The 12571-nt window shown below is 37.4% G+C and overlaps 1 protein-coding gene across 3 annotated transcripts in view; it reads right to left on the bottom strand.

Moving 5' to 3' along the window:
* Window positions 1-10827: 10827 nt before the first annotated feature.
* Window positions 10828-12571, bottom strand: part of CTTNBP2 (cortactin binding protein 2) — a 167811-nt gene continuing 166067 nt past the window's right edge. For all 3 annotated transcript variants that reach the window (XM_053553629.1, XM_053553630.1, XM_053553631.1), the window contains one exon: window positions 10828-11956. In XM_053553629.1, the coding sequence (XP_053409604.1) occupies window positions 11708-11956 (249 nt within the window). In that variant the 3' untranslated portion in view covers window positions 10828-11707. The remainder of the gene's footprint in view (window positions 11957-12571) is intronic.

The following is a 12571-nucleotide window of genomic DNA, read 5'->3' on the forward strand; positions in this document are numbered from 1 at the left end:
CAATTGTACACATCGTAGTAAAAATTCAAAGGAAATCAAGCATGAAGCAGGGTGTGGGGGAGTAGAAAGAGATGGGTAAAATCACACTTAATGGGTGCAATACACACTATCCATGGGATGGACCCAATTATAACCTTGACTTAAACTGCATAAAAGTAATGCATGTACCCAAAACATTTGTACTCCTATAACATCTTGAAATAGAAACAAAAAGACAAAATCAAGGGATGAAAAAGGATAATTTTCTAAGGTTTTATGTTTTATGTCAAAGCACACCATTGAAAAGAAAGGAAAGATTTCATTTGTACTATGATTAAGGAATGTCTTTGGTGGGTTTGAAATAGGCTTTTTTCCTTTTTGCAAAGCTAAGTCAAATTTGGCATGATACAGTTACTCAAGACTTCCCATCACAAGAGATAGAAGTCTGACTCTCACACTGTTTGGCAAAAAGAGAAATTTATTGGTTCATGTGATTCTGGAGTTCCTTAGGTGCTGCCAAATCTAGCTGCTCCAAGCTATAATGAAGGTGCAATCTTGTTCTATTTTACTTTCTTTTGAGCTGACTCTGATTCTTGGGTAGGTTTGCCCCTTGAGCTGACAAGAGGGCTGCCTGTAGGACCAGGTTTATAATCTGTCCTCTCAACACTGCTGGTAGTGGAGAGGATGCATCTACTTGAAGCTGAAACGTCTAAAGTTGACAGTTGTTGGCTCTGATTGGCCTGACCTGAGTCACATGCCAACTCCTAAAGCTGAAGAGGGAGTCAGCTGTACCTGATCCACTCAACTAAAAAAAGAAAGGAATTGTTTACCAAGAAAAATCAGGGTGTGTCAACAGAAGCATTTAAAAGAATTGATTTGGGACAAGCAAAAACAAAGGATTATGACTAAAGAATTCTACAGCATGAGTCATAAAATCTGGGCTTTAGTCTAATATTGTCACTAACTAGTTTCATTACCTTAAGCAAATTCCTTAATCTCTGTAGGCCTTAGTTCCCAATCCTGTAAAATTAAAGTCTTGCACAAGAAGTCTTCAAAGATCTCTCTTCTAATTCAGTCAAGACTTGGCTAGATATTTGGTATTAAATAGGGATGACTAAACCTGATTTTCTTTGACAAAATCAATATACCCTTCGCAGAACAGCACTGGATTCCACAGCAAAAGTAGTTCTGTCTGCAGGCAAGAGGTTTTATGTGGGTTTTGATTGTAGGTGTTAGCTAGGTGAGATGAAGGTTTCTAACTTATTTTTGGACTAGTCACATTGTTTACAGAAGTTTAAATTCTTTCTGAAAAAAGTTTTTGGAAAAATTCATGCTGAATATCAAGTTTGTTCCAGTACTTTCATGTTTACATTAACCCTTGTAGTGTAACTTGGAGAACCAACGAATTCTTAGAAATAGCAGGGATGAATTTTATATATATATATATATTTTTTTTTTTTTTTTGGCTGGGGCTGGGTTTGAACCCGCCATCTCCAGCATACGGGACCAGCGCCCTACTCCTTGAGCCACAGGCGCCGCCCGAGCAGGGATGAATTATAAAAAATGAGATCGGGTAATGAACCCTTTTTGATGTGCTTTAATAAAGTAAAAAGAAAGAGCTATTATCTCATATTAGGAATTACAGAATTGAGCCGGGAAAAGAGTGAGCCCAAAAGAAAGGTTCTTAAGATGTTTGATTAGTGCCATGACTAGTAGGCAGCTGGGCTAACTCATTGTGTGATTAAGAAGAGATTGGAAACATGATGATAAGGGGGTAGACAAGTGGAAGAGAGTTGTTTTTTTTGTTTTTTGTTTTTTTGAGGCCATTTGCTCAGGGTAGTGTCCTGGCCTCATAGCTTACAGCAGCCTCATACTCTTGGGCTTAAGTGATCTTCTTGCCTCAGCCTCCTGAGTAGCTTGGACTATAGGTGCCCACCACAACACTCAGCTAGTTTTTCTATTTTTAGTAGAGACTGGGTCTCACTCTTGCTCAGGCTGGTCTCGAACTCCCGAGCTCAGGTGATCGACCTACTTCAGCTTCCCAGAGTGTTAGGGTTACAGGCATGAGCCACAGCACCCAACAAAGAGAGCTCTTTGCATTTGGCTTCCTCAATTAGAGACTCTTGAATGTTCAAAGCCTTTTATTTTTTATAAGTTTTCAATAAATAAGCCAAAACCTGAGTGCCCCACAGATTTTTCCAACTTAAATATCAATTCAATATTAAGATTTACAATTTTGAAGTATACAAGTTTTAGAAGTTTCACCATAATTTTCATACTTCATCTGTCTATGATTTTGGTTACATGCATTTTTGCTTTGATGTAGATGATTTGCTTATCTACAAAGGAACACCTTTTTAATTTAAGGTAGGCTCTTTTTCGGCTTGCATGTGAATGGCAGATACTCTGGGAAGGTGGACATTTTTCCCCAGTCCAAGGGAGGTACCACTCACGTGGAGTTCTATATGAATGGCATCCCCAGAAGCATAATTCTGTTGATGTCTCTTAAAAGAGACATATTATATTGGTTAGATTCTATAATGCATAGGTTGTCTATACCTAGTGGAATATGTGGCTGGACTTGAAATTAGAAGGCAGATATTCAAATGACTAATCTGCCTCAAAGAACTGTGTGAGTCTATGAATCTGGGCTTCATTGTTGATAAGTCTGAAGAGGTAATGAAGTAGATCTGTCAAGGAAGCAGTTAGAAACAAAAGGATGATCTATCTTGGCAGGGCAAATGCTCTCATGAATGGGGAAGTTGTTAGACATAAGCTTAACAGGGTGTAGGTAGGTTTATTCTAAAATAATTAAATACAAACCACAAGACTTCCAAGACCAACATGACTACCCTGTTGCACACATTCTATAAAGGATTAGTTGGTATAGTAATGCTCTTCAAATTACACTGGGTAAATATTAGGTATAAAGGCAATAGTAAGTAATAGGTAAGTATTTATAGGATTAAATGTTGTAAACATTAATATTAAGCACCTCAAAAGATGGTAAGCAAGATGGTATTGTGGCTACCTCACAGGAGGAAGTTGGAACTCCCAATCTAAAATTTGACTCATGCTAACGATGACATAATCACATTTACACATGCACTCAAGAGGGGGAAAAAAAGTATGTTACTCAGAGAATATGGTCTCCTGGGGAAGGCAGGCTGGACTCCCAAGCAAATCTAGAAATAGATTGAGAGAGCAGGAAGGACCAGTTGATTTGGGATTTTATGGTGGTGAAGTATCTTGATTGGAGGGAGGGTTCTCTTGTGTAGGCTGGAGCTTGTGTGGTATGAGCTTCTCAAAAGGCGCATCCAAGCTTTTTAATTAATGTTAGTAAAAGGAAGGGAGTGATAGAGGCTGAGAACTGTCAGAAGTCAAATTCAATGATTAGTGCATTTTATATCCTAAGATATCTTTGCTGAATCTAAAGTAAAATTTTTTTCCTACGGATTTTTCTTTTAGAAGATGTGTATTTTTGGCTCTTACATTTAGCTCTATAATCCATTTTGAGTGGACTTTTATATATGATATAAATTAAGAGGTCAGATTCTCTTTTGTTGGTGCTTACTTGTATACAGCTGTCATCAACATTTGTTGTAAAAGTATCTTTTCCTCTGGCACTTTTATTAAATAAAATACAGAGCATGTATGACATATTTCTGAACTCTGTTCTGTTTCAAGGTTTATATATCTACCCTTGTGCCAGTATTGCCTTTTCTCAATTTCTGTAGCTTTACAGTAAGTCTTGAATTCTGCTGGTACAAATCCTACTACTTTGTTATTCTTTTCAAAATTGTTTTGGTTATTTTATATCCTTTATACTTTCATACAAATCTTATATTTAGCCTGTCAATTTCCATCAAAAACCAAAATACAGCAAAAAAAGCACAAGGGTTTTTGATACCAAGTGCTTTGAATCTGAATCATTTGAGAAAAATTGACATCTTAACAATACTGATTCTTTCTTATCCATTGACATGGTATAGCTCTCCATTTATCTGGGTCTTCTTTATTTTTCCTACATGTTTTTCAGTTTATAATGTACAAGTCCTACATTTTTTATTAAATGTATTCCTAAAAATTTATTAATTTTGTTGCTATTATAAATAACGTATCTTTTAACATTTTAATTTGCTATCGTATAGAATTACAATTGATTTTTTTTTTGTAGAGACAGAGTCTCACTTTATGGCCCTTGGTAGAGTGCCATGGCCTCACACAGCTCACAGCAACCTCCAACTCCTGGGCTTAAGCGATTCTCTTGCCTCAGCCTCCCAAGTAGCTGGGACTACAGGCGCTCGCCACAACGCCCGGCTATTTTTTGGTTGCAGTTTGGCCGGGGCCGGGCTTGAACCCGCCACCCTCGGTATATGGGGCCGGCGCCCTACAGACCGAGCCACAGGCGCCGCCCTACAATTGATTTTTATATACTGATTTGATATTCTATGACTTTGCTGACTCAATATTAGATTTAATGGCTTACTGTAGAGTCCTTAGAATTTTTGTAAAGCTAGCCATGTCATCTGCAAATAGAGACAATTGTACTTCTTTTCACTGTGCAAACCTTTATTTTCTTTATCTTGTCCATTTGTACTAGTAACAATCTCCAATACAATGATGAATAAAAGACACATCTTTGTCTTATTTCTGACCTTAGAGGCAAGCATGATGTTAGCTGTGTTTGTTTTGGTTTTGTTTATTTTTCGTGCATTTCCTCCTCAGGTTAACTCCATTCTCTTCCTGATCAGCTAAGAGGGCTTTTGTTGTTGTTTGTTTGTTTGTTTTAAATCACAAATACTGAATTTTTGTTGAATGTTTTTTGACTGTATTGAAATGGTTATGTGTTTTTTTCCTCTTGTTTCACCTTTATTTTTAGAAAGATATTTTCATTAGATGTTTCTGTTACATGAATATCTTGTATAAAGTTTAGTTGAAACTTTTGAGGTGCTCATCACCAGTGTTCAGTGTACCCAATAGGTAAGTTTTAATAACCTCCATTCTTCTTGATTTCTTGTCTTTTAAATTGCTTTCTGTCTATGTGCACCCGTCTGTTAGCTCTCACTTATTTGTGAGAACATATGTTTGGTTTTACATTCCTGAGATACTTCTTGTAGGAAAATGGTCTCCAGTTTCATCCAAGTTGCTGCAAATGACATTATTTTATTCCTTTTTATGGCTGAGTGGTACTCTATGGTATGTGTACCATATTTTCTCTACACGTGAATCAAATGGCAAGTCTGTCTTTTAAAGGGGCAGACTATTCATGTTGCATGTTAGTATTAATATGTAGGATGCTGTTCTATTTGCCATGTTGGATGACACTTCATTGTTTTGTTTACCTTCTTGTGCTATTGTTTTATATGAGCTGTGAGTGTTTTATATAACTTTTGAGTGTTTTTATACTGGTTGGTATCTATCGTGGTGGTGCCTGTATAATGCACTTTTGAGCCTTTCCTGTAGGTCAGGCGTAGTACTGACGAATTCCTTTTGTGTTTCCTTGTCTAAAAAAGACTTTTTATTTTCTCCTTCATTTATGAAAGAATAGCAGTATATAACATTCTTGGCTGGCCATTATTCTGTTTAAGGAGAAGACAGGACCTTTCTGTCTTGTCTTTTTGGCTTGTGTGGTTTCTTCTTTAGAAGTCTACTATTTGTCTGATGGGCTTTCCTCTGTAAGTTACTTGATATTTTCATCTCATGACTTGTAGGGGATCCTTCCTTGTTTTGACTTTGGCTATTCTGATGACTATATGTCTTTGTGTTTCCATTTTTGTGATGAATCTCCCATGTATTAATTGAGTTTGTTGTATCAGATAGGTTTTTTAGACCTTGTACTTTTTCTTCTTTACCCTTAAGGATGCCTATGTTTCTCATATTTGGTAATTTTACATAATCCCATATTTCTTTGTAGACCATTTGTTCATTCCTCTTTCTTCTTGGTTCTTTATTTTTGACTGGGTTAATTTGAAAGAGTTATCTTCAGGTACTGAATTTCTTTTGTCTTCTTGGTCCAGTCTATCTTTAAACACAACTTTCCATTGTGTTTTGTATTTACCTAAATGAAAATTTCATTTCTAAAAGTTATTTTTAAAAATATTTCTATCTCTTTAGTAAATTTTTCATTCATTTTCTGAATTGTTTTTCTGGTTTCTTTGAGCTGGTTTCTGTTTTTCTCTTAGATATCATTGAGCTTCCTTACAATCCACATTTGAAATTATTTGTTATTGTTATTTCAGTTTTTTCATTTTGGTTGGGGATCCATTGCTAGAGAGCTATTGCCCTCTTTTGTGGGTTTCCTTTCACTTTGATTTTTTTTTTTTTTTTTAACATTTCCAGAGTTCTTGTGCTAATTCCTTCTGATCTAGGGCAGCTATCTCTTCTTGTGTTTGGATTTTCTTTTGTTTAGATGGGGCTTCTTTTCCCTCCTCATTCTTAGTAATGTGTCCATAGCATATGTTGAGTAAGGCTTTGCTTATGTATTCTTTGATGGCAATCTATTTCTGGATATCCTTAGTGTGATGGTTTTCTCAGTTTCAAGTTATTTTTAGGCTGTAGTAGTGGTGTACTGTGTGTGGGCAGATTCCCTGTATCTTGTTGACAAGGGTAGATGGAGGTCTTTGAAATCCTTTCTCTTTCCCCAGCCCTGTGATCTTATGAACAGTGCAAATTATAATGGTACACTCAGTTTAATCTCTGAGACAGTAGGTGGTGCTTGTGGGTAAAAGCCAGTTATGCCCTGTATAATTTAATCAGTAAATGCTGTAACAGGTTTGTACAAGTTGCCCTCCCTATCAGTAGGTGGTAAAAGGAAAGAGCTTGCTGCAGGGGTCTGTGATTACCCTATCTACCCCATCGGGAAAAGCACTCAGGTGCCCCAGGTAGTTGCAGGGCCTTAGAGATCCCTGGAGACTCCTTATTCTCAACCACAGCTGAGGTGATTGTTGGGGGTGGAGGATCCTGGTTCCCTGAACCCGACTGACATGGTTCAATTACTCAGCTGAGCTAGAAAGTTCAGCAAAGGCTCAGTGGCAATCAAAAACAAAAGTGAGTGGAAAAAAAATAATTAAAAAAAAGTGAATGGAAACTGAAAATAAAACTGGAGCAGCACAGGCAGTGTGGATAGAGAGCAAAAGTAGTCTATACAAGTTTCAGGGTAACAGAGAGATTTTATTTGGGAAGAACAAAGAGAAAATTTAGAGCACTTCCATAGAGTTGGGAGTGGGTCCCTCTCATAGAGGAGAAAACGTGAGAGATGATGGAGACACAAAGGCTATGCAGGGGTAGAAACATTCTCTTTGTTTGGAATTGGTTGCACATCTTTAATTGGCCTCTGCGCTTCCAGACATTGTTGCCCTTTTCTGTTGGTCATTGACTGTCTCTTTCTAGTGGTCATTGGTTGCCTAGGTTACTTCTTACCCACCTTCTTATGAGCCCTCCAGACTTCCTGGTTCAGGAGGCTAGGTTTTCCTCCCACCTCCCTGGAAGTCTCTTTGTGTTGCTTCTCAGTGATGGAGAAGCAAGTCTGGGCAGGGCTGGGTCAGGTAAGCCTGGCTTCAGGCTCCATAAGGCAGGCATTAGAACTATCTCAGCAGGGGTTGAGGGCTGGGTCCCAGGTCACTGAACAAGACCACCAGGGAGAGGCTGGAACAGTCCTACTAAGGCAGAAAGTGTGCTTGATGGGACGGGGGCTATCTGGGATTCACAGACGGGCTGTTAGAGTGGGATTTGCTCTGGATAACAGATCTCTTTCCAGTGTCTGGCCACAAGGAGCATCCCAAACTAGCAGAGCTCACCAGCAATGGCACCACAGACTGGGAGCTTCCCTGCTTCCTAAGATTAGTTCACATATCTCTCCTCTGTGCCCTGGACAATATGTTGAGTCCAGAGAGTATGGGATCTGGCCTGTGGACCTGTCCCCAGGTCTCCCAAATTCAATCTCTGACCATGCAGGCAGAAGCTTTTTGGTCCTGAGTTGCCCATGGACAGTTGCCATGGGCTGTTCAAACAGCTTTGATGTCCCTCTGCTTTGAGGGGTGCCCTGCTCTCCTGGAGCAGCTGGGCAAGCAGCAGTGTCTTTTCAAATACTTGTTGTTCATTGTATGTCCTTTTTTAAAGCAATGTCTATTCTGGTCTTTAGCCTATTTTAAAATTGGGTGCTTTTCTTGCTGTTGAGTTTCTTATATATTTTAGATATTAACACCTTATCAGATGTGTGAATTATAAAGGTTTTCTTTTATTCTGTATGTTATTTTTTCACTATGGTGTTTCCTTTGCTGTGTAGACACTTACAAATTTAATGTAATTCCATTTTTCTAGTTTTCCAAAGAAGAGTTGCAAGTGGTGTTTCTCTGGCTCCTACATACCTTAATCTCTTTCATCCTTCAGTCATCAGAGTAATTGTTAGGTCTGGTAGAGCCTTCTTTGAACCATTCTGCCCTACAATAATCATTCCTCCATAACCTTCTCCAAGTGCTCTCTAGCACATCACTCTAGTTACTACCTTCCCTTGAGAACACACACAATCAGAAATTATCTTGCTTAGGGCGGCACCTGTGGCTCAGTTGGTAAGGTGCCGGCCCCATATACCGAGGGTGGCGGGTTCAAACCCGGCCCCGGCCAAACTGCAACAAAAAAAATAGCCGGGTGTTGTGGCAGGCGCCTGTAGTCCCAGCTGCTCGGGAGGCTGAGCAAGAGAATCGCTTACGCCCAGGAGTTGGAGGTTGCTGTGAGCTGTGTGATGCCACGACACTCTACCAAGGGCGATAAAGTGAGACTCTGTCTCTACAAAAAAAAAAAAAAAAAAAAAAATTGCTTAAAAAAAAAAAAAGAAATTATCTTGTTGCTTCTTCATTTACTCAATGTCTCAGCTTATTAGGATGTAAGCTCCAAGAAGGGTGGTGCCTGGCGGACATTACTTTTATTTCTAGCTCCTACTATAATATTACCTTAATGAATAGACGAGGTTTGAAGCCGTTCTGAACAGACATGAACTTTTGAATTAGCTCAGGAGAAATACATGTATTTGTAAAATTTCTCTTGTTATTGATTTCTAGTTTCCAACCATTATAGTCAGAAGAGATATTTGATAGGATATCAATCCTCTTAAATTTAAAACTTGTTTTGTGGCCTAATAATGACCTATGTTGGAAGATGTTCTGTGTATGCTTAAGAAGAATTTATATTGCTCCTGCTGTTAGTTGAAACATTCATTATACATCTAAGTCCAGTTAGTCTAAAATGTAGTTTAAGTTCAATATTTCTTTATTGATTTTGCCTGGATGATCTGCCTATTGTTGAAAGTAGGATATTGAAATCCCCTTCTATTATTCTATCTTTATCCCTCCCTTCAGATTATTAATATTTGCTTAAATAAGCAGGCAGAGGGTGCCAAAAAATATACACACATTTTAAGAAAGGAAAAACCTGTATTAAAATCATAATACTCAATATATACTAATAACGAAGGATGAATACATGTCATGTTTGAGTACCTCTTGTAATCGCAGAAGTCAAACATGACTTATTACAATCTTAATTTTTTTCCTTTCTTAAAATGTCTATGCATTTTTTGGCACCCTTTGTAGAATGCCACAAAAAGTTCTGAGATATTGATTCACTATTTTATGAATGAGCGAGGCAAGTAGAAATGATTTGTGTCATTTACTGCTCACGGGCAACCTGTAGAGTTGTTGGGATCATTTATCTTACTATTGAGAAAAGTCATGAGGATTAAGTAATTTGCCTTATGCCACACAGTAAATAAAAGTCAGCACTTAATTCAGTCCCGAGGCTGTTTGCCCTCAAAGACCACAAGTCTCTACCTATATTTCAAAAGCCCCATTCTAAACACATTCTGTAGACATCTTGCGGTCTTCCATTCAATTGTAAAAAGTGCACATGTTGAGTGTTACTGCCAAAGTTGCATGGCTCATTGCAGGTCATCTTAGTAATGTATTCCGTGCTTGGTTTTGTTTTCTCACCTCTGGTGCTTAAGTGCATTAATGGGATCTTTATCTTTAGAAAAGCAGTTAATAGAAAACACAAACCCTTATTACTAACAAACTGGATATAATCTATGCAGTTATACATAGCAAGAGAAAAATACCTTACAGCCACTGGAATCTAGGTATGTTGGTCTTGGATTTTTGAGAGCATTCTGTTTTGTTCCTAAGATTAGTGTCTTTTTTATGAAAACACTTGAGAGTGTCAACACCAGGGAACCCAGGATTTGAATCTGCCTTGAGTTACTGTGTTCAACCCTTTTCCCCACAGTCCCTCTCTCCTACCCACATGATCTGTTCCCTGCTCTAGTCTTTCCATGGGTTCACATCCCTGTGTCTGAGGTCGGAGCCACCTCCAGGGTTCTCCTTACAGAGACAAAGAATGACAAGAGTTGGAGTTGAATTCTTCCTTGACAGAAAGGCCTTCCTCTACCTTACCCAATGTGACATAATTTTTACTATATCTTGTTTAACATACTTGCAGACATTTTTGTAAAGTTTAACACAATATTTATGCAAGAGTATTTACTCCAATATAAATAATCATTCTGGAAAAGTGGGCTGTAAGTATTCTTAGATATCTGAGTAAATGATTCTTGGTATAAAGTACATTTTTAGTATTTATGAAAAAAGGTGCTCTATTCAGTAAGTACCTCATTGCTGGAGCTCAGTGTGAATGTTTTTAAACCAACTATCTCATACTTGCTAATAAGGGGAAGTCTGTGAACAGCTCGTGAAATACCAACATGGAAGGCATGTTTCTATATCGAACACAAACTATCTGTTGCATAGATGAACTACAAAGAGCTACAGGTAGAAAGTACAGCAAAATGATTTCACTAAATCAATATTTTATTTGGTGTCAAAGCATCTTAACTGTGAGTTGTATAAGTAATTTCATCAGTAATTTTAAAAGAAACACTTTTAAAAATATCAATTTTATTATCAGTTGTGCTACTAGAAATAATATTGTAGAGGGCATTAACTTCAAATTTATTGAAGCATTTATGCAGGTATTTTTAAATATCCACTTCAGTACAAAAATTTTGTAAGAAAGATAATACTTTTATTGCATTATAATTTCATGTTTTACAGGACTCAGAATGCAAACTCATAAGCATAAATATATTCATGATGCAACTGAATGATAATGTAACCACTCAAAGATTTATAACATAAAACTAGAATTTAACAGGCAAAATACTTAATATGGCTTTTAATGGAAAATAATTGTTTAGAAATGATTTGTTAGTGCCCCATTCTAGTCATTCCCTATCAAATGGACATAAAATTATGATCTCCATTTTAAAATGCTATCAAAGCCAATGTTGTACGCATTTTTTAACATGTAGTATGCAATATGATTGGTGGACTTCCTTAAGTATACATACATATGTACATATGTATAGCTGTACAGTACACAGTTCTGTTTTAATACCCCTGAACATGTTGATTAAAACTATTATAATTTTTCTATTATAAAACTACTTGAAAAGTTGGCATAACTTCTTGGTGTTGAAGTTTGATCCTACAGAATTAATAAAAAGCAATAAAATGTTGGTTATAAATACATTCTTTACAAAATATTGAATAGTGGTCCCGCACTCATACTTTATATTACAGTGAAAACATTTTATTCATTTAAAGGAATTTATATCGTGTTGTCCATGGTTTTTGTATGACATATACATAAGTTAAAAGTGAGAATATTGTAGGCAGGCCTATTTGTTAGGTTTTTCTATTGGTTCGTTTTTGTGTAAGTTCCAATTCTCTTCTTTTGAGTTGTTGTTTATTTCTATTTGCCTTGTATTACTGCTGCTGCTGCTTCTTTTGGTGTTCTGGGAACACTGGGTGACTTTACTTCTAGGAACAGGAAGGAAAGATTTAGCTCTTGAAACACCCGACTCAGGCTTGGATTTACTGTTGTTGCTGCATTCGGTAGTTTGGTGGCTGCTGAGAGGACTAACCTCCTGTGAGAAGAGAGGAACCAAATGAGTTTATCACATTTGCATTGTTACCGATTTCTGTTAGCAGCCCCAACTCTTTTCCTCTCCATCACGTGGGTTCTCTTTTGACCTAAGTTTTCATGAAAAAATAAGACCTACTGCTTGATTTTCAGTGAGAGGCCCTTTGTGGTATTATAAAACTCCTAAACCCAGCAGTCACAGGATCAAGTGCTGATGAGTCTGAGATCTCACCAACAGAATCTCACAACATCCTAGGCATGTGGAAAACACCAAGTTTCCTAGTCCAGCCAACTATTTGTAGATAGCTCTGCAAATAAACTATATCACCTTGGATAAGTCACCTAACTTTTCTGCTTTCTACTTTCAAATATTTAAAATTAAAAAAAAAAGGACAATTACTCAATTGATAATCAACAGATATTTTTTAAGCATTTACTATGAAGATAAGGATTGTCCTAAATGCCCAGCATATAGCAGAACGTTAAGTGTAGGGACAGACAAAAGAAGTTTGGGCTTTCTCCCCCATGGCCTTGGCTTTGGGACAAATAAGGTTGTCAAGGCTTTCTTACCCATAGAAAAGTGCTATGGGTTCCTAAATAGCCATAACTGTGTACAGTG

Source organism: Nycticebus coucang, chromosome 11 (genome assembly GCF_027406575.1).
Source record: "Nycticebus coucang isolate mNycCou1 chromosome 11, mNycCou1.pri, whole genome shotgun sequence".
Lineage (NCBI taxonomy): Eukaryota > Metazoa > Chordata > Mammalia > Primates > Lorisidae > Nycticebus > Nycticebus coucang.